Source organism: Callospermophilus lateralis, chromosome 3, assembly GCF_048772815.1.
Source record: "Callospermophilus lateralis isolate mCalLat2 chromosome 3, mCalLat2.hap1, whole genome shotgun sequence".
Classification (NCBI taxonomy): domain Eukaryota; kingdom Metazoa; phylum Chordata; class Mammalia; order Rodentia; family Sciuridae; genus Callospermophilus; species Callospermophilus lateralis.
This window is the reverse complement of record NC_135307.1, coordinates 94,673,801-94,701,752: the sequence shown is the minus strand read 5'-3', so window position 1 is coordinate 94,701,752 and position 27,952 is coordinate 94,673,801. Positions and strand designations below refer to the sequence as shown.

At 37.9% G+C, this 27,952-nt stretch overlaps 2 protein-coding genes across 2 annotated transcripts in view; one reads left to right on the top strand and one right to left on the bottom strand.

Moving 5' to 3' along the window:
- The window catches only part of Shc4 (SHC adaptor protein 4), a 137,593-nt gene that overhangs the window by 55,367 nt on the left and 54,274 nt on the right, over window positions 1-27,952 (top strand). Inside the window, exons 3-5 of the mRNA XM_076848556.2 lie at window positions 11,024-11,087; window positions 15,937-16,056; window positions 26,975-27,028. Of these exons, the coding sequence (XP_076704671.2) occupies window positions 11,024-11,087; window positions 15,937-16,056; window positions 26,975-27,028 (238 nt within the window). The remainder of the gene's footprint in view (window positions 1-11,023; window positions 11,088-15,936; window positions 16,057-26,974; window positions 27,029-27,952) is intronic.
- On the bottom strand, window positions 22,075-23,801 carry Eid1 (EP300 interacting inhibitor of differentiation 1). Its single transcript, XM_076848555.2, has one exon. The coding sequence runs from the start codon at window positions 23,714-23,716 to the stop codon at window positions 23,141-23,143; it is 576 nt and encodes a 191-aa protein (XP_076704670.1). The 5' UTR covers window positions 23,717-23,801; the 3' UTR covers window positions 22,075-23,140.

Below are 27,952 nucleotides of genomic sequence, written 5' to 3'. Positions count from 1 at the left end.
GTTCATTATGAAAGATTTTTATTTCTTTGTAGTACCTGAAACTTAATTTTGCTGGATACAAAATTCTTGGTTGGCATCCATTGTCTTTCAGTGTTTGATATAAGTTGTTCCAGGATCTTCTCGCTTTCAGTGTCTATGATGAAAAATCCGTTGTTAACCTTATTGGCTTACCCCTGAATGTAATCTGCCTCCTTTCTCTTGTAGCTTTTAATATTTTCTTTTTGTTCTGTATATTGGATATGTTCATAACAATGTGTCTTGGCGTTAGTCTACTGTGATTTTGTATGCTCGGTGTCCTGTATGCATCTACAATTTGTACATCTGTTTCCTTTTTTATTTCTGGAAAGTTTTCTGTAATTATTTCATTCAGCAGGTTGCTCATTCCCTTGGTTTGAACCTCTATATCTTCCTCTATCCCGATGACTCTTAAGTTTGGTTTTTTTATGTTATCCCATATCTCTTGGAATTTTTTCTCGTGATTTTTTTTTACCAGCCTTTCTGAGTTGGCTAGACTCTTTTCAAGATAATATATTTTGTCTTCATTATCTGACGTTCTGGCTTTTACTTGCTCCACTCTGTTAGTGATACTCTCATTTGAGTTTTTAATTTGGTTTATAGTTTCCTTCATTTCTAGAATCATTGTTTGATTTTTTATAATCTCTATCTCCTGATAAAGATGCTTATTTGCTTCTTTTATCTATTTATGTAATTCTTTTTCAATGTGTTCTTTCATTGTTTGAATTTGCTGTCTCATATTCTCTTTAAGATTCCATTCCATCTGTCTAAGGTGTTCCTTGAGTTCTTTATTTGACCATTTTTCTGGTGCCTCTAGGTCCTCCTGAATATTTAAGCTGTCCTGCATTGTTTGTACTCCTTTTCTTCCTTGCTTTTTCATGCTGCTCATGTTACTTCTTGTTCTGTTTGACTGCTGAGTTACTGTTTTCTCCTATAAATTTATCTGATGCTTGAGAGGAAAGGTATTAGAAGGGAACAGAAGAAGTCACTAAAGAGAATGAGAGTAAACAGGTAGAATTCAAGGAAGGGGGAAAAAGGAAATTGAAAAGAAATGAAAAGACAAAAGAAAAAATAGAAAAGAAAAAAGAAAAAAATTTTTAAAAATAATAAAAAAATTAACAAAATTAAAAAAATGAAAATGAAAAAAAAAACAAATAAAAAAAATTGATAAATGCAGTCTTAGAGTTTGATTAACTTCTCTTCCAGTAGGTGGAGCTGTGCCCACCGGGCCAAGCTTCTCCTCTCAATACATGGGAACCAATCACTGTGCAGCAGCTCCTCCTCCCAGACTGGGCGGGTCTTCAATCCTGAGTGCCTAGGGCCTTCTCTTGTGTCTAGTCACTTCCCCACTTTTCCTCCCGCCAGGCCACGCTCACCGGTGACGCTCACCACAATACTGGCTACATGCCAGGTCTGCTGCTCCCGGGAGCCTTATTTTCTTGAACGACTGGGCACACTCACCCTGTTTGCCATTCCCTCAGACCCTAAGTTTGTGGAGGTTGGGGCTGAGAACCCTCAGCGAGTTTTGCTTGCCCTCCTGTAGCCACGCCCCCGGTAACTGGTGCAAGAGACCTCAGTTGTCAGCACTGGTGGGAGCGGTAACCTCGGGTCCCGCGCCGCGGGTCCTGCACCACTCCTGATTCCCTCGGTCTGACTATCGAGCTCACGGGAGAGCTGGGAGGGGCCCTTATGGGAGAGCTGGGAAGGGCCCTTAAGGTTTCCCCGCTGTGTGGAGAGGGAAGGCTAAGGGGTTACACACCTGTCGCCGCCAGTTTCAATGAAGTTATCTCCTCTGCCGCATTCTGGTGACGTCAGTTCTCTGCCATGGTGGTTTCCCATGCAAATGGCGACAGTTCTTTCCCTTTTCCGGGTGACCAATGCAACGGGTGGCTCCTGACTGGCTCTCCCAAGCCCTGTCTCAATCCTGTGGCCACTGCCTATGAAGGCTCGGTTGGTATTAACCTCCGCAGGTTCAGAAGGGCCGACCAGTTGTTTCAGCGGGATCATTTAGTGCTGAGTCACAGCGGTTTGTCTGCGAGATGCAGGCGAACAGGAGCTTGAATTCAGCTGATCCGGGCTTGGTGTGTATTCTGAGAGGCCCAGACTGTTCGCCCCAGATCCACGTCAGCTCAGCATTGCCTAGTGATCCTGAGCAAACAGCATTTAGACGGTTTAAGACTCCCTTTGCCCGCGCAGCTGAAGAGGTCAGAGACTTGATCTCTCCACGCCCGCCACCATGTTGGATCTCTGGATAGTCTGTATACTGGATATTAATCCCCTGTTGAAAGAGAAGCTGGCAAAGATTTTTTTTCCATTTTGTAACTTCTCTCTTCATACTCTTACTTGTTTGCTTTGCTGTGCAGAAGCTTTTTAATTTGATGCTAGCCCACTTATTGATTCTTAGTTTTATTTCTTGAGCTTTAGGAGCCTTATTAAGGAAGTCAGTACCTGTGCTGATATGTCGGAGTGTTGAGACTATGTATCTTCTAGAAGTTGCATATTTTCTGGTCTAATTCCAATATCTTGATACACTTTGAGTTGACTTTTGGATAACATAGATTCTCTTTTTTTTTTTTTATTGTTGGTTATAGATTCTTAAAAATAAAAAAAAGATGTCCTCTAGTTAAGTGTATATGCAAATCTAAGGTGACACATAATTCTGGCAGCAACTAATTGGCAAGTCTTAGGTAAATGGAGAGTTTAGGGCAAAAGGTTTCCTGGAGTACTCTCGAGGTTAGCTGCTGAGGGAATGAGGGAAGCAGGCTGGACACAAGGAGAGGCTGAATATCAATGAAGTCACAGCAAAGGTCTCTACAGATACCATGGGCAATTCTGGAGTTAGGATAGCACTTTAGAGTTGTTCCAAATTGAGGCAAGAGGACAAGACTCTCCAATCCCATAGTGACCAGTTTTTGGATGCCTGCTACCTCTCAGGGTGAGACATATGCATGGGGAAGATGACTTCTCTCAGGAGAGGACAATTTCTGGGGAAGGAACCCAGTCGTGTGCAGTCCACTCCAGCAATTGAGGAAATGAGTCCCTCCACTTTGAAGGAGTGGGGAGAGTCTGGTTTATACAGGGAGACAAGGTCCACACTTTGTTTCAATGTCATGGGGACACCTAAACTTTTATATATTGAACACATTTTATGTCCAAAGTAGTCTGAGAGATTACATGGGGTACTTAAAGAAAATCATACATGCAGTCTGCCTTTATAGAAACTTGTACTATCAAGTACTACTTGTATAATAGACATAATTTTTACTATTATCCAATGTATTATCTACAGCATCCCAGTTTATCACATAGAATACTTTGCTGGTACTGGGTACTGTATAAAATAGATTTGATCCAGTTAAAGCAGAAAGCCATTAGAAGGATAAAGCAATAGCCATGGTTGGCATTTACTGAAACATTGTTCAAACACTATCCTGCTTTATATATTTAAGGGATTGAGACCTAGAAAGCTTTAGAAACTTGTTCAGGGTCACAGAGACTTTAAGACACAGCTAGAATTTGAACTCTAGCTTGCTCTAGAGGAAAACGAAGCAACTGGGGCCAGTCCAAGATCTTCTGGATCCTGTTTCTCTATAATAATGTTCAGAGAATCATAGTCTGCAGGCCAAATTCAGCCAGTGGCCTGATTTTGATTTTTGTTACCTTGCTGTCCAGGAATAGTTTTGATATTTCTAAGTGGTTGGGGGAAAAAAAGAAGATATTGTGACATGTGAAAATTATATAGAATTCAAATTTCAGTGTCCATAAGTGTTACTGGCATCACAATCGTGCCTGTTCATTCATAGACTGTAGCTGCTTTTCAAGCCATAGTAGCAGAGTTGAATAGTTGCGACACAGACTGTATAGCCTGCCGATCTTAAATTATTTACCATCTGGTCCTTTTCAGAAAAACTTGCAGAGTGATTCTCAACCTAAGCTCATCTGGAAACACTTGGGAGAGATTTTAAAACTTCCAGTCCCTAAGTCCTATCCTGTACCAATTAAATCAGAATCTCTAGAGATAAAACTCTGTCTTCAGTACTTGTTAACACGCTCCTTGGAGTTTCTCCAATGTGCAGTCAAGACTAAGAACAACAGCCTCGAGTGGGAATGCAGTTTGAGGTACAGATGGACCCAGACTCTCTGCCTCCAGACTGCCAGATGGGAAAGAGAATGCAGGTCAATCTTGCCACCTGCATGTGCTGGGAGCAAAGAAGTTCAAGACCTCCAGATGCCCGCTGGTAAAAGCATTCCCCAAGAGCAGACAAGGCAGGGAGGCAGAGGGGAGAGGAGTGGATTTGCCAAATATCTATTCCAGCAGAGAGTGACTAAGTTGAAGACAGATTTTTCCCCAAATGGAAATCATCAAACGTACAGGGAGTGTAGCCTTCCTTATCAAGCCTCTAGGAACAGTTAACCTCATTCCTTAGCATCCACTAAAGAAACCATCTGGTCAAAGCTATAGAGCACAAAACCAGTTGCCCTATGTAGCTGAGTCCAAGAGACTTTTGAATCAACCATGTGAACCATCAACTCTGCTTCAGGATCACCTGAGAGGCTTGTCAAACTGGAGATCCTAGCCCCATTACAGACTTAGAGAATCAAAATCTCTACAAACAACCCTGGGAAATCTGCATTTGAACAGTTACCGGTTGATTATTGAGAACTTGAAAGTTTTTTGCCACTTACCTGAATGGTTATGCTGGCAAATTCCTGACAGATGTGCAGGTCCAACTGTCCTTCAGTCATTTGCCACTGTGGACTTAACTGGCTAGCCCAGGAATGATTCCTTTAAGAGCGCACACCCACACTAAAAATGAACTTTTCAGATAAAATTGATAACGTATATGCCAAATGGCCTTTTAAAGAACCAGTTATTTTTTTTTAAATGTGACGAAAGTTGTTCTTTCCAACAATTGCTGTCTCATGCGATGTTATTAACACCTTTGCAGCAAATTGGTTTAAATATTAAACAGAGCCAAATCTTCCTTCTTTGAAAAAAAGGCCAAATTTTTGTAAATAGATACACATCATTGAGAATGAAATGGGGTTAATAAAAAGTGGTTGATCAAGTTGGATCTGTTCTGTTTTTTTTTTTTAAATGAAAGAACTTTGACTTTTAAGTGATCACATTACATGTCGATGCACTCTTTAAAAGCCATACCTTCATAATATTTTGAATATTTTCTCTCTAACAGAGTTGTTTTAAAGAAGCACAGCTTATCCCAAAGTAAAGGAAAACAGAGTTTGGGACTGACAAATTTATTCTTATTTTGTATGAAAACAACTCGTCATTTTCATAAGGCATAACCACTTACAAAGGCTACAGACTTCATTTTGTGGGTGTAAATGTCTGAATATTGAAATGCATGATCCTATTATAGGAAATTATTGTGAGATAGAGAACATTAGCACTTACTTTTGGTTAACTAGGGAGACTTGTAGGGGAGAATTGATACTTGGAATAGGATGGTCATTTCACCTCATTCCACTGTGATTAATGGTCCACATTTGTATCAGAGCCAAAGGACAGAAGAATAGAGTAGACAGAACAACCTATGTCCTATGGTGGCTGAGCTGGGTCGAATTGCAAATGTACTTCAGAATCAGATTTTCAATATAATTCAGGAGGACAGTGGTAGATAAGTCAGTGTGAGGGGAGATGCTATGGCAGCACTGAAAGGTTTTGTTTGACCACCTGGGACCTGAGATGCCTGTTTCTAAAATGAAAGGGTATATTTATGAGCTGGGTGTACCCTTCTTGAGTGAATGGGTGATGCCCCTTGAAAACAGCACAAAGGGAGTCTGAAGTTTCCATTTTTAACTGGTCTGTGGACACTGACTCTGTTCATTGTGCCTTATCGCCATGTTGGCAGGCTCATGTTCTAAAATGTCCTGTCCAAGGGCTTTCACAAGTCCTTGGATGCCTTTAATTTCACCAAGCTGAACAAAATTGAACACACAGATCACTGAGACTTGATGTCCTGAAGGCAAAGATTTTGAAAAAGATGGCACTGGTTTACCTAGAACAATTGGAATAACATAATACCACACCAAGGTGGAGTCTGAATGACTCACAAGTCCCTTCATTCACAACATGAAGGCAATTTGAGACTTTCAGGTGACAACTTGACCCTCAGACATTGTTAACTGGTTTCTTTAAGGATCATGTTGGAGATGAGAAGTAAGGGGAAGTCCCTTGGGAAATAGAGGCAAATTAGTGTGGCCGGAATCTTTTCAGTTTGGAAAGGTTCTTGTTGTAAGAAAATTTTATTCTCTTTTCTGTTGCCACGACAAAACTGAAACCACTCCTTCTCTGTGTGTGTGGACGCGTGTGTCATGTGAGACAGTGGCTGTGACTCTGAGCGTGTGTGCAGGGTGGGGGATTGCAGGAACATTGCCTGCAATCATTCCAGCGGAGCCCTTTGCCTGGTTTCATGTGACACATTTTCTGGCTTTTCTATTTACTGAAGAACTGCATTTTCACTGGGAGAAAACTGCCCTGCAGCCCTTCCCCCCCATTAAATGTACCACTTTGTCTTGGATTGTGATATTGCCTTCCAAACTTGGGGGGAAGAAAAGGAGAGGGGTGTTAGGCAACATTGCTGCCAAAGGAGCTTAACTGTTTAAGGGTTAAAGACACAGAAAAATTATAACTTAAGTACTGCAGTGGGCCTGGGGTTAGTGAAGAAAGATGGCTTTGTTTAGACGATTGGTTTGGACTTTGTGAAGGCAGACAAAATATCTTTTTTTGGTCTTATGGCGTAGGCAGGGTTTTATAGTCTTAAAAGCAAATCTTCAACTGCATTCTCCTTCTCTTACATCAGCCCACTTCTCCCCTTCCTTCTCATGTGGTGAAACAATAAACAAAGTGGCTACTGTTGGTGTTGTGGGGTATTTCTCTCCCTTTCTAGAACAGGCTCCCAGGATAGAAATCTTCAGCCATTTAAACTCCAAAAATTCTGCTCCTCTAAGAGAAGACAAGTGCCAAATGTTTGCTAGCTGCAGAAGATCTCATGGCAAGACAGCTCCGAAAGGCCTACGCAGAAATGCAGACTGCTGGCAGCCAGGAAGGCAGGGAACCCTGGGCCCTGGGAGAAGTCGCCACTGCAGGCTCCCAACTGTGTTTTCTTTTTCCGTAGCATTTGTACAGTCAGTGTATTAGGCTGGAGGGTGTGGCTGAGACTCCAGAAAAACTCTGAAAGTACTATTTGTTCTTGAAAATATTACAGTTAATTTCTTGGTCCCACTCTCAGGGAAAGAAAAGATCTTTGTAAAGAAAAGCAACAAAATGCAGGCATATATCTGTTTTCCATGCCTGAGATTTCCAGATCTGTTAACACTGATATCAGCAAAGAAAGTGAGTTTCAGAGGTTATTTTTAAGCAGTGATTTATAAATCCTTTGGGGGCAGTGCGGTGGGAAGTGGGCCCTTTGAAATGGAATAAAGGTAGCACGAACACATTTTTTTGGGTGGAGGGAACCCATGGTTCATTTTAGGGTTTCAAATCCAAAACAAAACAAAACCTCTCCATTTTCAAATAAGTTCATAAGCTCAAGTTTCCCCCTTGTTTTCTTTTGAGGAGAGTTGTATATCCAGAGATTTTTCACACTGTAAAGCTGCAGGTACCTCAGTTGGGGTGAGTGTGTGAGTGTTCACATGCCTCTGCCAGAAGGCACTAGCAGCCAAGGGACAGAATGCAAAGGCTGGGAAAGGGTTGGGGCTTCGGCAAGAGCCTTTTCAGAGCTGATCCCAGCCCATTTGCCCTTTTCCCTTGGCAGTTTATCTCAGCCACATTGATGTGAATGTTGGCTAAAAGGTAGCCCTCACTCTGAGGGGGCAGGGGACATGAGGAAAACAAGGACAATCAATATTCCCCCACCCCCACCCCAGCCTGGGGCTCCTTCTATCCACCTGGCCATGTTGCTCCTCCCTGGCTGAGTGTGAGTTTTGAAGTCAGATCTGGATTTGTATTCTGTGTCTTCCACTATCAGCTGCCTTGTTTGGAGGCAGTAAAATTTAAGTTCTTTGAAACCCAGTTCCAATTCCTTTCTCTTTCCTTCCTTCCTCCCTCCCTCCCTCCCTTCCTTCCTTCCTTCCTTCCTTCCTTCCTTCCTTCCTTCCTTCCTCAGGGTCTTGCTATGTTGCTCAGACTGGCCTCAAACTTATGGACTCAGTGGATCCTCTTTTCTCAGCCTCCCGACAATATTTAATTTGGCATATTTTATCTCTACATCACAAACTTTGGGGTTGGTTTTCTATTCTAAAATAAATGTTCCTTTTACTTACACACTCTTTCAATGTAAGTTCTTGCCCTGTCAAACACTTTGATAATTTTTATATTTGTCATGCTTTATTAAATTACTCTTTAGAAAGATTATGCTAATACTATTTAGGCTCCTAGCAATGGATAAATATGTCTGAAGTGGTAATGGACTTCATATTTGTTTTTTTCCTAATGTAAATGAAGTATCATGTAGTTGTTTTAAATCTAATTTTTAAATGATAATGTATAAGAACAGTTTCCTCTTTTTTAAGATTGAACTTTTATCTCTCCTTCTGTGTGAATTAGCAAACTATGGTCTGTGGGCCAGATCTCGCCAACTGATTGTTTCTAGAAATAAAGTTGTACTGGAACACAACTATGCTCATTTGTTGGCATATTGTCTAAGGCTATTTTTTTGCACTACAGTGGCAGAGTTGAGCATTTGGAACAGAACAAAGACTAAAATATTTGCTATCGGGTCCTTAACAGAAAAACATTGGCCACTCTCATCTCTTATCTCTTATCTCTTATCTACTCCTGCTTTACCACATTTTATTCTCTAGCAATGTCAAAGTACTTGCTCCCCTCATATACTTCATACTTCTGCTCTTCTCTTTCTGGGATTTTCAGTCCCCACCCTTCCAGGTGGATTCATCCTTCCTTGAGTGGTGCCCATGCTAAAGAGTCCCCTTTAATCCAGATTCACCATGTTCCTTTTGTTAGAAGATAGTGACAGTAGGTGTGTGAGAAATTAAAAACAAACAAACAAATAAACCCAATACCTGGGAAAGCACTTTGTAAAACTATAAGGCACTATATAAAAGTAATACCTTCTTCTAAAAATAATTCTAATAATATTTATTTTATTGGTAGCATCAGGGTCCACCTTTCTTTGTACTTTATATTGAACTACTTACAAAGCACCCTAATTGACTCTCATGGAGTAAAGGTCCTGCCCTTTCTTATAATACTGTATACTATGGATACAGTGGAGTTCCTGGACTAATTATTTTGGCAGTTTTGGAAATCAATTTGGATCAATTATATGAGTCTCATCAATTATTGAATAATCACTAAGGTGACTCAGAACATTAATCAACCAACCAAACAAGCGAGGCCAACCTTCTGCATGATCCTTCTGTTTGACTCAGAGAACAAAGGTTAGACTACTAGAGGAAACAATATATGAAATCCTGAGAAAATATGCTAAACCAAGGAGCCATACTCTTCTTTGGTTGAAGGTAATTATGCAAAATCAGACAAGATAATACCTTGGAAAAGTGTTTCATTTGTTCAGAGGGAAAAAAGAGATCCTAGGCTAAAACATATAATTCTGAAATGATGTGTGTGAAATCTTTGGGAATTCAGCTTGCCCTTCCAAAGTGTCTTCTGGATCACTGATCTGCACTATCACCTATCCTAACTGTAGCTTCTTAGTAATGGGTCTGAATTTCTTTCTCTGATGGCTCCCCTCTTTCTGTGGAAATCAAAATTATCTCAGAAAATATTATAAAAAAACCTGAAATACAATGTTGTATTATCTTCATACACAATTTGTTACTTTAAACAGTGATGTCTGGGGAGACCCAGGAAGGAGCATAGAGAATTCCATTTGCCTTGTGAAAAGTTAAATGTGTGTGTTGAAAGCAAAAGGCTCAGGTTCGTATTACACAGAGTGAGGAAGGGTCGGTTATGAATGTTCTTCGTCCCAGACACAAAAGCTTTTAGTTATGACTGCATTTCTGGAGAGGAGGGCGCTTCTCCTCCACCACTTCCATTAAGGAGCAACTACTTATTTTAGTGGTGCTTTTCTCTCAGGAAGTGCAATATGTAGTAAGAGCAGAAAAATAAGCAAAGGAGGAAATTTGATATTGATTTTCTTTTTCTTCTGTGAAATTACATGAAAGCTCAATGGTGTGTAGCAGTTACTTAGTCAATAAGCCTCCATTTGAGCCCACCTTGAAGTCCAATGCTCTCTCTATCCTTTCAAACTTCTTCTAGTGTTGTATTTGTTTGTTTTTAATTGTCTTTGGTGCTGAAATAACCATGAACCACAGTGAGGATTTTGCTAAAGGAAAAATTGTGAAGTATTCCCAGAAGACAAAGGTTGGCCCCTCTTTTTTGGTTAAAAAATCAACAACAAAAAAATCAAATCTGGTTGTATACAAAGTATATTCACACCAATTTGTGTCTACATACATATACTTCAGATAATAATGATCATCATGTTTCACCATCATTTCTAACCCCATGCCTCTTCCCTTCCCCTCCAACCCCTCTCCCTATCTAGAGTTTGTCTATTCCGCCCATGCTCTCTCTCCCTATCCCACTATGAGTCAGCCTCCTTATATCAAAGAAAGCATTTGGCATTCAGAGATATGAAAAATTGTGCTCTATATGTGTAACAAGAATTGTAATGTATTCTGCTGTCATATATAAATAAAAATAAATAAAAAAAAAATCTGAAAATCCAAGGAAAAAAAATAATGAGTAAAATGATTAGTAGGACTCCTTGTTGGAAAGCAGTTTTTCAATATTAGGGTATTGCTAGGTCTCCCTGAGTTTGAACTAACTGCAGATGAGACTAAGCGCAGCGTTTTCTCCTGTGGGGTCACTAGAAGGTCATTTATGGCAGCCCCACTGTTTATGTCTGCGTACCTGCTGGTCATAATAATGCTAGCGTTTCTTGAATGCTTACAGTGTGTAGGTGATATGCTAAGTATTTCTATGGTTTCTGTTCTATAGGGAAGCAATAAGTCGCCTGTGTGAAACCGTCCCTGGGACAAATGGAGCCGCTAAAAAGCGAAAGGTAAATATTGATGTGTTTTGTTTTACATTTCTCTAATTACAGCAAAGAAGGTATCAAAATTGTTGTTAGTTCATTCTAACACGTGACCCAAGGTTCAGCCTGGACTTATTCATTGGCACGATATCGAAGCTGCACCCAAAGTTGCTCTCCTCCCTCAGAATTTTCGAGCTCAGTGGACAGTGTCTGAAACGGTGACACCTTGCTTGGCAGAGTGGAGGAAGTGCCTGGGTTTCAGTACAGAAACCCTGGTTCCCTGGCGGGTCTGCACTTGCCTTTGAGTATGATGTCTCTTCTCTCTGAGACACTGTGAAGTTAGGGAATTCAAACACATGACAGTTTGGGGCCTTCCAATTTCAATATTTTATATACATATGCATTTAAAAATGTTTTAGAATTTTATACTTCCTGGTAGAGATGAGTTAATAACACATGGGTAGAAGGAGATTACCATGCTGAAAGAAAGCAAAAATTTTGATGGTAGACAGACCTGGATTGAAATTCTGCCTGTGCCACCCAAGAACTATATGATCTTGGACAAATCATTATCTTCTTGGATCCTTGGTTTTTTTATCTGTAAAATGAAAGAAAATAGTACTTTATAAGCTCATGGAAACATTAAGTGAAGTGATACCTACAGAGTGTCCACCAGTGTCTGGCGTATGTGAGACTTTCTATTTCTACATATTTTCTCTTTCTATGTATTTCTATTTCTAGTATAATTGCTATTAAGCTGTTAATCTTGAAATGCATAGTTGCCTTGAAAAGTCTTAATTTAACAAAGAGGTGAAGTCTCTTAGGATAGATATGTATATGAATCATAGAATTGTGAACTGTTTTAGAGGAAAGGGATGATTATTGATCTCGTTTTGCCAATTGCTAAATTGAGTCTGAGAGAAGAGATGATCATTGGGACCATTATGGTCAGAGCCACCTCTCAAAGCCAGGTCTCCTGATCCCTAGCTGAGTCATCTATTTCTATATCACCTTGCCTTATTTTTTTTTTTTTTTTTTTTTTTACGTATTTCATCATTTTACATAGGGCTGAACCCAGTATCCCAGAGTGGCTCAAAGGAGCCATACATCATGGTAACCCCTGGCAAATGGCCATGGAATTCTATAAAGGACTCCCTATTATTGGCTTCTTTGACAGAACCCCTTGCTCCAAAGTAGCCACTAGACTCTTCCTTCTCCTCATCTCTGCTTCAACTGGATGATCTCAGTAAACAAGCTCATTCATTTAAGATTTTCTTGTTTCAGGAGTACCCCCAAATAAAACAAACCTGGTTATTATCTCTCCAGAAAGTATACCTATAAAGAAAAATAAATTCTTGAGTTAATTCCCCTTCATAACTAGCATTCTTAATGTATACCAGGGAATCTTCCTGGAACTTCATTTTTGAAATGCTCTTCATTTCCAAAATTTTTACTGTGATAAAATACATATAACAAAATCTTTTATCTTAACCATTTTTAAGTGTATGGCTCAGTGGTTTTTCTAGTCTCCAGTTCTTTTCATCTCTGCTCTGATATTTATTACTTTCTTCCTTCTGCTGACTTGGGGTTTAGTTCTTTTTTTTCTAGTTCTTAAATTGTAAAGTTAGGTATCTTTCTCCTCCTTCCCCTGCTCCTCCAATGTAAGGGTTTATAGCTTTAATTTTCCTCTTGGCACTGTTTTTGCTGTGTCCCTAGTTTTGTACGTATACTATGTTTTTATACTTTGTGAATCGTCACAGAAACCCTAAACAGGTGCTATTTCTTATCCTCATTTTACAGATGAAGAACCTGGGACCCAGAGAGGTTAAGTAACTTGCCCAGTGATCCAGAGTTGCCAGATTAAGCCCAGGCAGACTGGATTCAGGATCCATGTTCTTAACCACTGTGTTCTCTGCCTCTCTGGCCTTGCATAATTCCCCAGGTTAGGGAGTCAAAAACTATTAAGGTCAACTAAATATGCTTAGGATCTGTTTTATTCCTTTAGGTCTGTGTAGTATTTCACCATAGGAAATTTGGAGGGCTGAGGTACTTACCCATTTGTGTGATATGATGAGTTTCTAAGTCTAAAAGTCAGTGAATAACAAAAAAGTTTTTTTTTAAATTTTATTTTTTTTAATTTATTGGTTGTTCAAAACATTATAAAGCTCTTGACATATCATATTTCATATATTAGATTCAAGATGGTTATGAACTCCCAATTTTACCCCAAATACAGATAGCAGAATCACATAGGTTACACATCCACATTTTTACATAATGCCCTATTAGTGATTGTTGTATTCTGCTACCTTTCCTATCCTCTACTTTCCCCCTACCCCTCCCCTCCCATCTTCTCTCCCTACCCCATCTACTATAATTAATTTCTCTCCTTGTTAATTTTCCCATTCCCCTCACAACCTCTTATATGTAATTTTGTATAACAATGAGGGTCTCCCTCCATTACCATGCAATTTCCTTTTCTTCTCCCTTTCCCTCCCACCTCATGTCTCTGTTTAGTGTTAATCTTTTCTTCCTGCTCTTCCTTCCTGCTCTGTTCTTAGTTGTTCTCATTATATCAAAGAAGACATTTGGTATTTGTTTTTTAGGGATTGGCTAGCTTCACTAAGCATAATCTGCTCTAGTGCCAAAAGTGTGTGTGTGTGGGGGGGTCCTGAGAGACTGCGACATGGAGTCAGTCTGGTGTCAATACCAATAAGTTAATTAGTTTATATCAATTAAGGTCTCCTTATCTTAGAAGTTTTCTCATTTCTAAAACATGATAAAAATCACCCTTCCCAGCCAGCCTCCACTTTCTTTGTGAAAGTTGGGAAGTATCCTAGTCTCACTTTCTCAGCCTCTTCTTTTTGTTCCCTTCTCCTCTTACTCCCATAACTGCCTGTCTCCAGGCCAGGACCTACACAATTTTCCCCCTCTTATCAAAGCAGAAACACTGTAGCAAAATTGCCAGAATTAATTTAAAACATGGTAGTCACAATCACTATAATCTGTTAGCATTTCCCTGGGTACTGTGCCTTTCCATGAACTTTATTACTGAATTTGATTCTTCCAAGAATCCCATGGCTAGAGGTAGAAGGACAGAAGCAATGTTATTATTCCTGTTTTCTAAATATAGAAACAAGGGGTTCAGGGAGTTTCCTAAGGTCCTCCAGCTAGTTAGTAGCATCCTTAGGTTCCCTTAACTAGTTAATAGTTTCCTAAGGTCCCTGGCTAGGTGAATCCAAGTTGCCCTCCACCAGTCCTGTTTGTTTTCTATTTGGCTATATTTGCCTGAAATCTATGTGCTTTCTCTTCCATCGGTTATTGGAAAGTTTCTAAATAATTTCTAGTAATAATAATAATACTTATTATTAAATTATTTCTAAATAATTTCTAGTAATGGAATGAAATACTTTGACTCCCATACTCCTTTTTCTTCTTCTTCTTCTTTTTTTTGTAATGCTAGGGGTGGAACCCAGGGCTTCATGTGCACTAGGCAAGTGCTATGCCACAGAGCTGTGTTCTCAGCTCTGTCTTCTATGCAATAAATACATTTGAGCATTTCTCTCAAGGTTAAGGTTATTGGGAGGGCAAAATTAAGATAATATACATAAATGATTTTTGTAAATAACAAAGTGCTTGTCAATTATGAGAAAGTGTTATTATTTAATTTTAATTTAATAAAAAATTTTAACATCTAGCACGCAAAAGAAACTCTGAAGAAGCAAGGAAGTGGTTCACTCTCAAATATAATCACTTTGGGTAACAAAAACCCAAATATAATCACTTTGGATAACACAAAGTCCCTGGATTTATGGCTTATCTTGCCAAGTACTATACAAAGAGCAAAGAAAGCAAACCAAGAGTCAACTTTATGATGGAAGGATACCTGTTTTGGGGGGTATCTTAGTTACACCATCACCATATTTTAGAATGTACTTAGAATTGAAAATAAACTACATCAAATTTCAATGATGTATATTTAACAGTTTGATGTGGTTTCATAAGGATTCAAATAAAAGTAATATACAAGAAAAACTATGAAGAAACCAAAGTATGTATTAATTGATTGCTTCAAAGTATTGATCCAGCTTGGTGTGATGGCACACAACTGTAATCCCAGGGGCTAGGGAGATTAAGGCAGGAGGATTACTAGGTTCAAAGCCAGCCTCAGCAACTCAGCAAGGCCCTGTCTATAAATAAAATATGAAAAAGGGCTGGAGATGTGGCTCAGTGGTCAAGTGCCCCTGATTTCAATCCTCGGTACCAAAAAAAAAAAAAAAAAAGTATTGATCCATATGTTGAGGCAATCACTCATTTTCTATCCTCAACTAGCCCACTTCCAGCAGAGGATTTCAAAACTTAACCCAAGATTCCATCAGAGTATGTAAATCCTTCAAACTATCTTTGAGGATCTTGGAGTTGGAAGAACAATAGCAATAGCAATAATAGTGCTCATGCATGCAGCCAAGCACTATGCTAAATGTTCTCCATTTATTACCTAATTCAATCTACAACAGCTCTTATAAGGTGTAGCTTCTATTTTTTTTTAATTTTTTATACAAAAGGATATTGAGGCTTAAAAAGGGTGTTTCTCCAAGGTCATACAGCACTTCTGGTCATAAATGGCACTTCTACTTGAGAAAATTGGCCTACCCATCCCAAAGAGATACCCTGTATTGGTACTTCTTTCTCTGCTTTATGACTCCAGGGCCTAGTATAAGTTATAATGAAAAGTCATTTCATTCCATTTGATATGTGTAAAGTGAAATAGAGAGGAAGAATATGGGTTTTGACTCATTTTTAACATTTAAAAAACATTACCATTTATTCTATAACAAAATCCATAACTTACAATGTTGTTTTGTTATTTTTAAAGCCCCCAGTTAAGTTCCTATCAACAGTTCTTGGCAAAAGTAACCTTCAGTTTTCGGGAATGAATATAAAACTGACCATCTCAACGTGCAGCCTCACACTGATGAATCTTGACAACCAACAGGTGAGATAATGAATATCATTTATAGTTTATATGTCATCTATTGTTTTGGAGAACTTGGGGTTAGAGGAAAATAAAATGTCCAACAGAGTATGCCTATCATTTAATAAGGCATAAAGGAAAAAAATCTGCCCAAGATTTATGTATATTTATATATGATAATAATTAGAATAATAGTATTACTAAGCCATCATTTAGGCATTTAACTGCCTACATACTTGCTATTCTCTAATCAGCTTTATATAAAGAACTAAGGTTCAAAGAACACAGTAAATACCATTTATTAACTAATATCCTTCATTTGGTCATTGATTATTCTCCACCAGCTCTCCCTAAAGGGAAAGCATTTCCATTATCAGAATTAATGAAGTGTGTATTGGACTGGGGTGCAGATGACAGACCAAGGAGAGAGGTGATGTCAGGGTTAATGTTGTAGCTAACAGAAATTTAAGCAAAAGACATTTTCTTTCAACTCCTGTGGTTGAAAGCTTTCTACAATGTTATTGTGTGAACTTATTTTCTCTCTTGATGATTTATGATACTACAGTATGCCCGAGTTTTCATTATGAACCTCATTTCTCATAGAACAGCATTGCTGAAGCAAATATTAAAGATATATAGGTATGGCTAATTATATACCTACAGTAGGATATTCTTTTTGACTTGGTTTTAATTTTTAAGCTAAATTACTTGTATCAGGTTGTTTATATGTATTGGTATTTGATTTTTCTCTGTTATCTAGTATATAGTGCACAGTTCAAAGTTCTTAATATTTAAGGTTTTACTCTATGGAGTGCTCAACGATTTGTGGAAGGCTTAATGTGCACTGGTAATGATAAAACACTAAGTTTAAGGTTATGTGGGGGTGAAATTATGGCTTTTCCATTTATTAGCAAGTCATCCTTCCACTGTGAGTTTCAGTTTTCCTCACCAGTGAACTGCAGAGCACAGTACGTATCATAGGGGATATATGTGTGTGTGTGTGTGTGTGTGTGTGTGTATGCAAAATGATGGAAAGTTTCTAAGTAATAATAATAATTATTATTAAATTATTTATATATAAAGCCATATATATACTTACATATATATAAACCCATATATATATATATATATATATATATATATATATATATATATATATATAATTCTGGAGGATATTTCTGGGTATTTAGATAGGACTTTGAGATGTGAATCCTGTTTTTTTTCCAAATGGGTCTAAAATTAATTCATAACTTTGCCTTTACATAATTCTATTTGCAGAGAATCATCACTCCAGTCACAATTATGGTCAGATATTAACTCCCAAGTAAGTTGAAGAAGGAGGAAGGAAAATTGAGAAATCTTTCTGAGATATCTGGGAGAGAAGTGAAGAGAACAGAAAATGAAGTTACAGGACTATTATAGGGTTTCTGAGAGGATGAATTTAACAATATCTCACAGGGCTAGAGGATTAAATGAGGTAATGGATGTAAATCATTTAGTACAGTGCCAGTCACATGGTATCTAGTATTGCTATTTACTCATTCCTTCTCAGAGACTTTTTTCATATATGTACTAAGTACTTACTGGGAAAAGCATAATACACAAAATCATAAAATTGTCAGTAATTTATAAGTACATGTTTTTGAGGGCTGTTTTATTTTCTAAACTAAAAACAATGTAATAAAATGCATTGCTGATGCATTAATATAAAATATCTTAGAGGAAAATACTTGATATGCAATAATTCAAAATAGATTCTCATCTAGTTGGTTCTTGACAGATTGGTCCAAGAGAGGTGATACCACTGGTATAATGATAGCATAACATTTTGTCCTGTACCAACCTGGAAGATGCAAAGCATCTGGGTGGAAGATGAACCATTCGTTAAGTCATTCATATGCTTGGACCTCAAGAGTTCTGTGGCTATAAATTTTAGTTTTATATGTACATGATAACCATAGAGGCTCAATGCTTTTAGTCATGAATTTAGAAACTCTTGAGTTACCTCAGAATTTTGTAAGGCAGGAAGAGCAGGAAAAGCTGGAAATATCATGGTGACAGTCTATGTGCAGAACTGAATGATCAGTTTTTAGAAATGTCCCTTTGAATAGTGCTTGAAAGAAATTGAATTTATGAAGAACAGAATTATTTTTCATGTGATGGGCATAGTTTATTTTCAGCCTCTACTTCTCCTCTACTATCTTCTTCAAGTCACAGCAGTTAGAGGTGGCGTTACTACATGCCCATCATTTTTTTTCAGACCAAACAAAGGTAGTAAGATTGGGCATGGATAACTTCTACTACCAGTAGCTATAGCAAGGATGTACCTCTGAGAATAGCTCACATATTTTCTACACTGGTAATAGCATTGAGTAGGTTTGTGTTCAGCCTGCTGCTGGAGTGGGGACCAAAGTCAGGATCTCACTGATCTCAGACTCGGGGGCTGATATGGAGTTATTCTGCAGTGCTGGGAGATGACTAGTGGAAGAAGGTAGAGGTGTACCAACATGAATGCTTCAATTCAAGAAACTTTATGTATCTCATGGGAAGGGCAACTAAAATGTTCAAGGAATGAAGGCAGTAAAGAAGAGAGACCTTATAAATGTAGCATGAGAAAAGGATTTATTAATTAAATGTTTAAAGAAAGCTCTCCCTGGAAGTTCTAAGATAAATAAATAAAAAGAAATGCTAATGCCTCCCCCCTCTTCTCAGCTTCTAAAGATACACTATGGAATGAAAACACAAAGAAGTTCAAGTTTATGGATATATGCATAGATGATAACACCTATTGTTTAGGTGGCCCCATTTATCTTCAGTCACTGAGATCATTACGAATATAAACATTTACTCCTAGAAGATGTTTCACAGTGCTTCAGAAGCAGAAAATAAAATTGTATTAAACATGTAATGTTTAAACAACTACCATGTTTGGGGATGAGAAAATACATTTTGGAAAGACAAGTTATATGAGTTTTATATATTCCTTGTTTTAAAATTTAAGCAACAGACTTTTTGTTTTGTTTGTTTTTGGTACCAGGGGATTGCACCTTTGTACTCAACCACTGAGACACATCCCCAACCCTTTTTCGAAAAAAATTTGAAGACAGGGTCTTGCTGAGTTGGTAAGTGCCTCACTATGTTGCTGAGGCTGGCTTTGAACTCTCGATCCTTCTGCCTCAGCCTCTTGAGCCATTGGAATTACAGGCATGAGCCAACCACATGTGACAAGCAACAGTCTTTCTTGACATACTTTAATACAGTAGTTCTGCCTTATCTGTGGGGGCAAAACTACTGTATTAAGCCCCCAGTGCTTGCCTGAAACCCCAGTGCAAACCAAACCCTATATATATTGTTTTGTTCTTAAGGTAGATCATAGCATCCTCAGCATAGGATTTTTTCTTTCCTTATTAAGTCAAAGACTTTCAACTTTTCACTTAAAGGAAGCACTATATGAATTCTCTTTGGCATATCCAAATTGCCTATCTTACTACTATTTTGTTTTGTGGCATTAAGTAAAAGAAGGATTACTTGCACCAAAATACCATGATAGTGGATTCACTGATACTGAAAGGGCTAAGTTACTGTGGGGCAGGTAATGTATACAACGTGGATATGCTGGGTAAAGGATGATTGAGGTCCTGTATGGGATCAAGCAGGATAGCATGAAATCTCATCATGCTAATCAGAATGGTGTGCATTAAAATTTTGAATCACTTATTTCTAGAATTTTCCAGAAATTTTTAGACTGCAGTTGACCATAAGTAACGTAACTGAGGAAAGTGAAACTATAAATAAAGGAGACTATAATATTTTAGGGCCTTAAACAAAAATGTCTCAGTAGTTCCCACTCCCACCAATTCTTGATTCATTTCAAAAACTGTCACTAACTCTAATAGCTATTAAATTGAGAAGGGTAATAAACAGATTTTTTTTTTTAAAAAAAAAAGGTCATTGAGAAATAGATATATCATTTAGTCTCTACGAGAAGAAACAACTTCAAATATCTAGAGGGCAGCCAGGCAATGCAAACTGTCCGGGCACAAGAAAAAAACAGGGGTGCAAGCATAATGATAAATGGTGAGTGCTACTTGCCACTATAATGGGGAGATGACACTAGAGAACCTGACAAACACCTTTCCTAAAGGTGAATCAGATGTGTTTTGCAACATAGGACTATTTAAGGGCTGGCATATATCCCACTTTGGGGAAAAAAAAATTGAAAACCTGTGTTTTTAGCTGCTATCTCTGGATTGAGATATTGGTCTTTCATTAAATTATTAGCATAAACCAAACAAAATAGACCTGGGGTAGCCAATGTGGGACATATGATGTAAGGAAACATAATACATATGGGGACACACATACACACCATCTGGAAAATAGACAACCCCAAACACACTCTGTATGTTTAAACTCCTTTAAATTCTCTAATCCTACCCCAAATCCCCTACCCCTTGCAAAATCAGAATACCCCAGAACTCCCTTCTTGTTTCCACTAAATGAAGATATATTTGTGTGTATAATATATATATACATATGTATATATACATATGTATATCTTTTGTATGTGTATTTTATACATACATATAGATGCATTTAATCCTAACAATTTGTAAGGCACATCCAATTACTATTTTCAGTTTAGGACCCAACCAGAGAGATGAATTTACTGTTACTGAAGTAATTTAGTGGAGCCCAAATTTGAATCAGGCAGTCTGGTTCCATTTTGCGACCTTAACATTAAATATAATATATATATATATATATATATATATATATATATATATATATATATATATATAAATAAATAAATATAAATTAGAAGATGTTAACTTTTTATTTTCAGTAAATATGAACAACTATTTCAGTGGTCTCAGCTTACAGTTTTGTGTGTTACTGAGGATTGAAGCCAAGGGCACCTTACCAGAGCAACATCCCCAGTTGTACTTTTCATTTTGGGACAGTTTACTAGTTGCTGAGGCTAGTTTCTAATTTGGAATCCTTCGTCCTCAGTTTCCTGAGTCACTGGGATTACAGGCCTGTGCTACTACTATTCTTAGTTCTTTTTAAGAGCAACAAACCATCAGTTTCAGAGCCCAGGTCTTTCTCCCCAAGATGAACCTACAAATGCAACAGGAAGCCTGGTGCCCTGGCACATGTCCATAATCCCAGCAGCTCTGGGGGCTGAGACAGGAAGACTGTGAGTTCAAAGTCAGGCTCAGCAGCTGTGAGGTACCATGCAACTATCTATAAATAAAATACAAAATAGGGATGGGAATGTGGCTCAGTGGTTGAATGCCCCAGTTCAATCCCCAGTAACCCCTCCTCCCCCCAAAAAAGCAATAGGGAGTTCTGTACTCAGTCCCAGAAACAATCTCAACTTGTTTGTAGATTCTTTTTTAAGCCCATCTTACTTGACATGTTTATTGTACACTGGCATCTCTCCACCTCAAGTCCCAGACTCATCTGACTGTAGTTACAAGCTAGATGAGAAATTAATGGAAGACCCGAGGTATTGGGGAGGCAGTAGGATTAAGGAACAACATTTACCTCTTTTCTTTCCTCCATCTTTCCCTTCCCTTCCCAACCAAGCCAATGTTTGATCTTATTATCCTTGTCAGTCCTGTATTTTATTGGACTCCCCCACACCAAAAGACAGGATGGCTGTAAAGTAAGGATATGAGTGGTCCTATTACACTGAATCTGTATTTAACTGCCATCTGTAGAACCCTTTTACTGTTCATGGTAAGACTTGTTGGTATACTCCTATTGCTTGGCATAGCCTTCTGATAACTTACTTGCATGGAACTTCTGGCTTTTGATAACCATGCAACATGCTCATTGATAGGACAGGTTTCCTTAGGGAGGCAAATTTTTATAGGTAGTAATTGTTTGATTTCCAGAAATTAATTTGTAAATTTGCAGATGGATAATTTCCTCTTAAAATACTGGCTGTTTAAACCACAAAGTGGGTGTAGTGATACATAAAATAAAAAGTAGTATACAAAGTACATATGCAATACTAATAGCCAAACAAAATACACAGAACAAGAAATTTTATTATCTCCAATGCTGGTGCATAAGGAATAACAAGTTTAATTAGAGGAGGAGACAGAGGGAAACTTCAGATACTGAGGTGAATTTCTGAGCAGGTTTAAAACCTTCAAAGGTTGACAGCATAATTAATGTGCAGTCTTTTTAAAGTAGAGGGCTTTCCTTTCACTTGACAATTTTCACCAACAGTTGTTACAATACCAAGTTCAACTAAAGTCTTTCACCTGTCAAATTAAACGAAAAACAGCAAGCAAAACAAAACTTCCCTAGTATATAAGGGTATTAGAAATAGTTTGTCTTTTTGGTACTTCCACATACATTTTAATGTCAAAATTTGAAACTTTGTAAGAAGACATTAATTTTTTATTTTAAAACTCATGTCAATATTTTCCTGAATTAATAAATCACGGTTTTATAAATGATCAAAATGCACGTACAAAATTTCAGATGCTCTAGGAAACACATTTTAAGATATAGCATATGTGATACATATATTTTAATTCACTTATCCTTTTGTAAATGAATACTCAATTTATCTTACACTGAAAATTTAGCCTTTGATAACCATGACTTGGCTAGATCACGAAGTAGAATTCTGAGTTTCTCAACAGGTTTTTCAGTCCAAATAACTTGTATGTTTTCGGTTTTTTTCCCCTCTTAGAATTCGTTATCAGGGGCTCCTGTATCGGCAGTTTGTCTTGGTCATGATTTACTCTTGTAAAACCTTCTTTACAGACTAACAAATAGTAGATATCTTCCCCAGTGGAAGGAAAATAATCTCGATCAATAACAAAGTCAAAGCCATAGGTGTTTCAGGACATTCTTGGAAAACAGATTTCAACAGTCTTAAGACCCCTTTTCTTTCATGATTCTTTGTCTTTTCACAACTGTGCAATCACTGTCCTATTGTCATGTATTCTGAAAAACAAAAACCAATTTTTCCCCCCTGAATCAAGTTTTTCATTGCCACAGAACAATTTGGAATGAACCCAAAGAACAGCGGAAAGTTGGGTCTCTCCTCAAGTAGTTTCCTCCTCTTATCTGCATTAAACTACTCTCTATCAATAATCTCATCACAACCGAGTTCTTCGGTTAGACGATTGACCACCATAAGTGAAAAAAGCTCTTCGATAAAAGCTAACTGATCAAACGGGGTCTTCTCATAATGCATCTGAAACCCGCCATCCAGGGCTGCCTCCCTTGCTCGGGATGTTCTCAGAAACATCTTGTTGGCTTCTTCAAGGGCGGCTGACACTCTGTAGCCCGCACCACTCAGCTGCTCCTCTTCGGGATAGTCGTAGTCGTCCTCCCAGTCATCAAATTCCTCGCCCTCATCCTCGCTCTCGAAGTCTGGGCCCGCGATCTGGCCCGGCTGTTCCCCAGGGTTGGGCCGGTTAGCCAGGCCGCGTTTCCCCTTTGGCGCCGCCATTGGCTGGGCCTCCTCCGCCTCCATTGGGCCTTCCTCCTCGAGCTGTGGCGGGGCCCCGTTGCGGGAGGGGTTCAGGGATGGCTCCCGGTTCCCGCTGCCTACCTCCATCTGCGGAAGGTCACCCTCGCCAGGCATCACATCCATCTGTAGGTCATTGCACTCTTCATACAGCTCGGACAGCTCTGCCATTTCCGACATTGTTGAAACCGCTCAGTCTCCTGCAAAGCGCTTTCGGCAAAATAAGAGATGCGCGGACGAGCGGTTGTGCGCGTGAGCAAACGCTGCGCGCTTGCGTAATCTCTTGCGCACGCGCGTTGCCCCAACGCCGAAGCACGATCGGCGCGCAAGTGTGGTGGGGAACGCTCGCGTTCCTCGGGGAATGTTAGCTGGGTGGGTTTTGATTTGACCGTTTCAACTCTGCCTTGAGACTGAATTCAAGAGCATGACGTAGTACTTCAGCTTATGATGCTGTGAACTGTAAAATACGTGGCCTCTGTAGCAGCACTTCAGACTCCCATCCCACTCCCTCCCTCTCCCTCCCCCTGGCAGTCGCTTCAAGCCTTTAGTTTACCTTTAATCCTTGCTCAAATGACTTGTGAATCCACGTCTCCAGGCCAGACAATAACCGCAACCACTGGGCAACATATTAACAAATGACCCAGGCTGCTTTTTGAATTTTTGTTATTTAAAAAAGTTAAATTCGCAAATAATAACGCTATTTTCTTTAAAAATTGTGAAGAAATGCTTAGTTCTATATCTTTTCCCAGGAGCTGACTTTCCACGATTATCAATTTGGTGCTTTTTTTTTAAGAACCCCCCTCCCCCACACACACTTATTTTGTATTTGCATGAATCTCTATGTAACTTGTAGAAAAAAAAAAAAAAGAGGTTTTGCGATTTTTTTGTATGTATTTTAACCCGTCTTCCATTTAAAGGGAAAATAAGCCTCAACAATGTCATAAAAATTTAACTTTTTTCTTTTTTTTTCTCATTTATGTAAATATACTGTAGTTGACCTTATCATGGACGGATAATTTGTGTGTGTGTTGTTGTTGTTGTTTTTGATGTTATAAACAACGGATAAATGAACATCTACATGTGCCAATGTTTTTCTAGAATAAATACCTAGAAGTGGAGAGGTGGAATCGTAGTGTATGTATATGTCATTTTAAATATGTCAAATTGCTCTCTGAAGTTTCTCCACAAATTTAAGTTTAGCTAGCTTCGTTTGAGACTATCCACAGCCTTTGCACACTTGATATTGTTGGACTTCAAGATTTTATCAACTTAATGGTGGTATCTCGTCTTATCGTTCTTGGCATTAGTTTATCTTAGAAGTTGGTTATCTTTCAGTATGATTCATGGAACATTTGTATTCCTTCTGTGAATTAACTGATCTTATTTGGGGTTTCTTTCATTTTCTTACTAAATTATGAGAATTCCTTATAAATTCTGCATGTGAATACTCTCTTTTTTCATTTTAGAAGTACATTCTGTGACCCTTGTTTGTCTTGTTTAAGGGTCTTGTATAAACAGTTTTAAATTTAATCTTTATGTAATCAAATTTAAGTTTTTTTCTTTTTCTTCCTGACTTTTATACGTCAGTAATGCGGTCTTGCTTTCTGATAAGGAAAATCTTGTTTTTGTTCTTTAAAAAATTGCCTTAGCTCTTCTTGCACATTTATTCTTCCTTTGAATATTAGAAGCAGCCTGAGTATGTCTTTTTATACTATATCTGCTATCTGATGAGGGAAATTTTGTGTAATTGTTATTTTAAAATTGCTTTAACTGTTTTTCCACATTTATTCTTCCATATTAATTTAGAAGCAGCTTGAGAAGTTCTATTAATGACATTGGTAGCATTTTTATTAGAATTAGATGGAATTTATAGCTTAATTTAAGGGAAGAAAATTGACCTTTGTTATCTTTTCATCTATAAGGTGATATGTATCTTTCTATTTATTCAAATCTTATACTCTTCAATAGAGTTTCTAAAAAGATTTTCATGATTCTTATTAGTTTTATACTTAAGTATACCTTTTTAAAATGTTCCTCCCATTTTGCCCCCTGGATACAGTGTCTAATCAACTATTGTTGATACATGATATTGACATTGATCTTTGTATATTGATTTTGTTTTACTGAAATATATAGAAAAGCAAATAAATAACATGTAATTTATCACAAAATGAACATATGTGTGTAATCACTACCCAGATCATTTGTACCATCCCAGTAAAATCACTTTACCCCCTTCCTGTGCTTCAGAAATAGCCACTGTCCTGACTGCAAACACAATAAGATAATTTTGCCTGGTTTTGAACTTAAATAAATTATATCATGCAGTATATATTCTTTGTGTTTGGCTTCTTTTGTTTAACAGACACATCATTGTTGTTTGAATATCATAAGGATCATCATTGGAATTTTTTCCAGTTTAGAGCTATTTTAAACAGGGAATTTTTTATCTTTCTTGAGGTTATCTTTTGTTGCACATATTTACTCAATTCTGTTGAATATATGTGTAGGAGTAGAATTGATTGGTTATATATATGTAATTTTAATTCTGTCACTCAGTTCTGAAAACAGGATTAGTCAATAGTCTATAGTTGGTATTTTAATGAAACTTTAAACCTGTGTAACAAATAATCTCTGCAAATTGGTTATTTATTATACTAAGAATGCCAAACCAGCAAACAAACAGAATCTCAAGTAAAAGAGACAATCTTCTTGACTAATTAATGCAGTTTACATGTTGAGTCTTACTTGACTTACTGGCAATCTTAATGTTCTTAGTGCATATCCACTTGATGGTAAATGACTGAAACCAAATTCAAACTATGCAAAAAACAATAAATAGAAACAAAAATATAAATGAAAGGGAGAAAATATATTGGTTAAAGTGATGTAACAAATGTTTCCACCAGACTTTTTTCTATCTCTGATTTTCTCCAGATGGAAAATTTGAACTCCAGCAGGCTTTTCCCGTGTAGCAGCAAAAGATGATCCCCAGAAACTTTGAGCTTACACCATTCTTAATGGCAGAGAGAGATGCATTTTCTCTTATCAGCCATCTCATTTCCTTTCAGAAAACATTGATTGGTTTTGCTATATCTGATTGGATATACCTGAATCTTGTTCATCTAGGTAGGGAGGGGCAGTGAGATGGGCATGTCAAAACCACCTGACTCTAATGGTTTGAATTAAATTATTTGAGAGAGGAGTTGTGTGGTTCAGTGGCAGAACATGTGTTTAGCATATGCAAGGTCTTGAGTTCAATTCCCAGTATCAAAAAGCAATAAAAAATGGATTATTATGGAATATGGTGGGGTGGTTTCCAAAGGAATGCTAAGAAGGTAAAAACAAAATGGATACATGTATGTCCATTACTGTTAGACTATACATAACTAGGAATAATAATTTATAGTATTATATATGTTTGTTTATGTTTTTCAGATTATTGCAAATCATCATATGCAATCAATTTCATTTGCTTCTGGAGGGGATCCTGTAAGTATGGCTTCATAAGTTATTTTTACAAGTTAAAAGAACTTTCTTGTAAAGCCTATCAGTCACTATATGTCTTTTCCAATATCTTTTTATATTTTGAATAGCTACATGTAACAAGTAATACAAATTTGGCTTGGGCAAACTATTTTCTGTTACAGAATATGAAAATATTTGGATTCGTAGATGAGCTAACAGTACTTCATTGTGTTATTAGCCATGAAGTTGTCATCTGGTAAGCTTCTTGTTGATAGCATCCAAGACTATGAAAAACAAGTATGTCTATTTGTATTGCCAATCAACTCTCAGAATTCTTCTCAACACAAAGTTCTAGGCAGGCTACTAAGTAACTGGACTTGGTATATGTGAAGCCTATTTGCCATCCTGGCCATCAACTAAGGCTTAATCTAGAATGGTTTTGTAAAAACCCATGGAGAAAAACCTTAGCTGGTCAGAGAACTTATAATTATGTTCTATCAAGAAACCCATGTGGGACTGGGGATATAGCTCAGTTGATAGAGTGCTTGCCTCACATGCACAAGGTCCTGGGTTCAAACCCTAGCACCACACACATACACACACACACACACACACAAAAAAAAAAAACAATGTGGGGCTCATTTCCTATAAATTATGCTTAATTCTCTCTCCAAGCCTACTTTGTGGATTGGAGTGTCATTCCTTCACTCCCTCCTGCACTGTTACTGGACCTAGAGTCTTTGAATAGGGGCACTGAAGTTATGGAGTATGTGACTGAACAAGGAACAAACCTTTAAATAATGTTTAAACTGAGAGAACAGAAGGATAAATTTGCTCCCCTGTGATATTATTGGCCATTTTCTTGTACCTGTAAACATTTGGAAGGTTAAAACAGGGCAAAGTATTGCTTAAATAATGAACATTGATAACATCCAGAAAACTAATGGA

What these genes read in the sequence shown, in the direction of transcription:
- Eid1 (XM_076848555.2), bottom strand. Translation starts at nt 23,716, where the DNA reads ATGTCGGAAATGGCAGAGCTGTCCGAGCTGTATGAAGAGTGCAATGAC.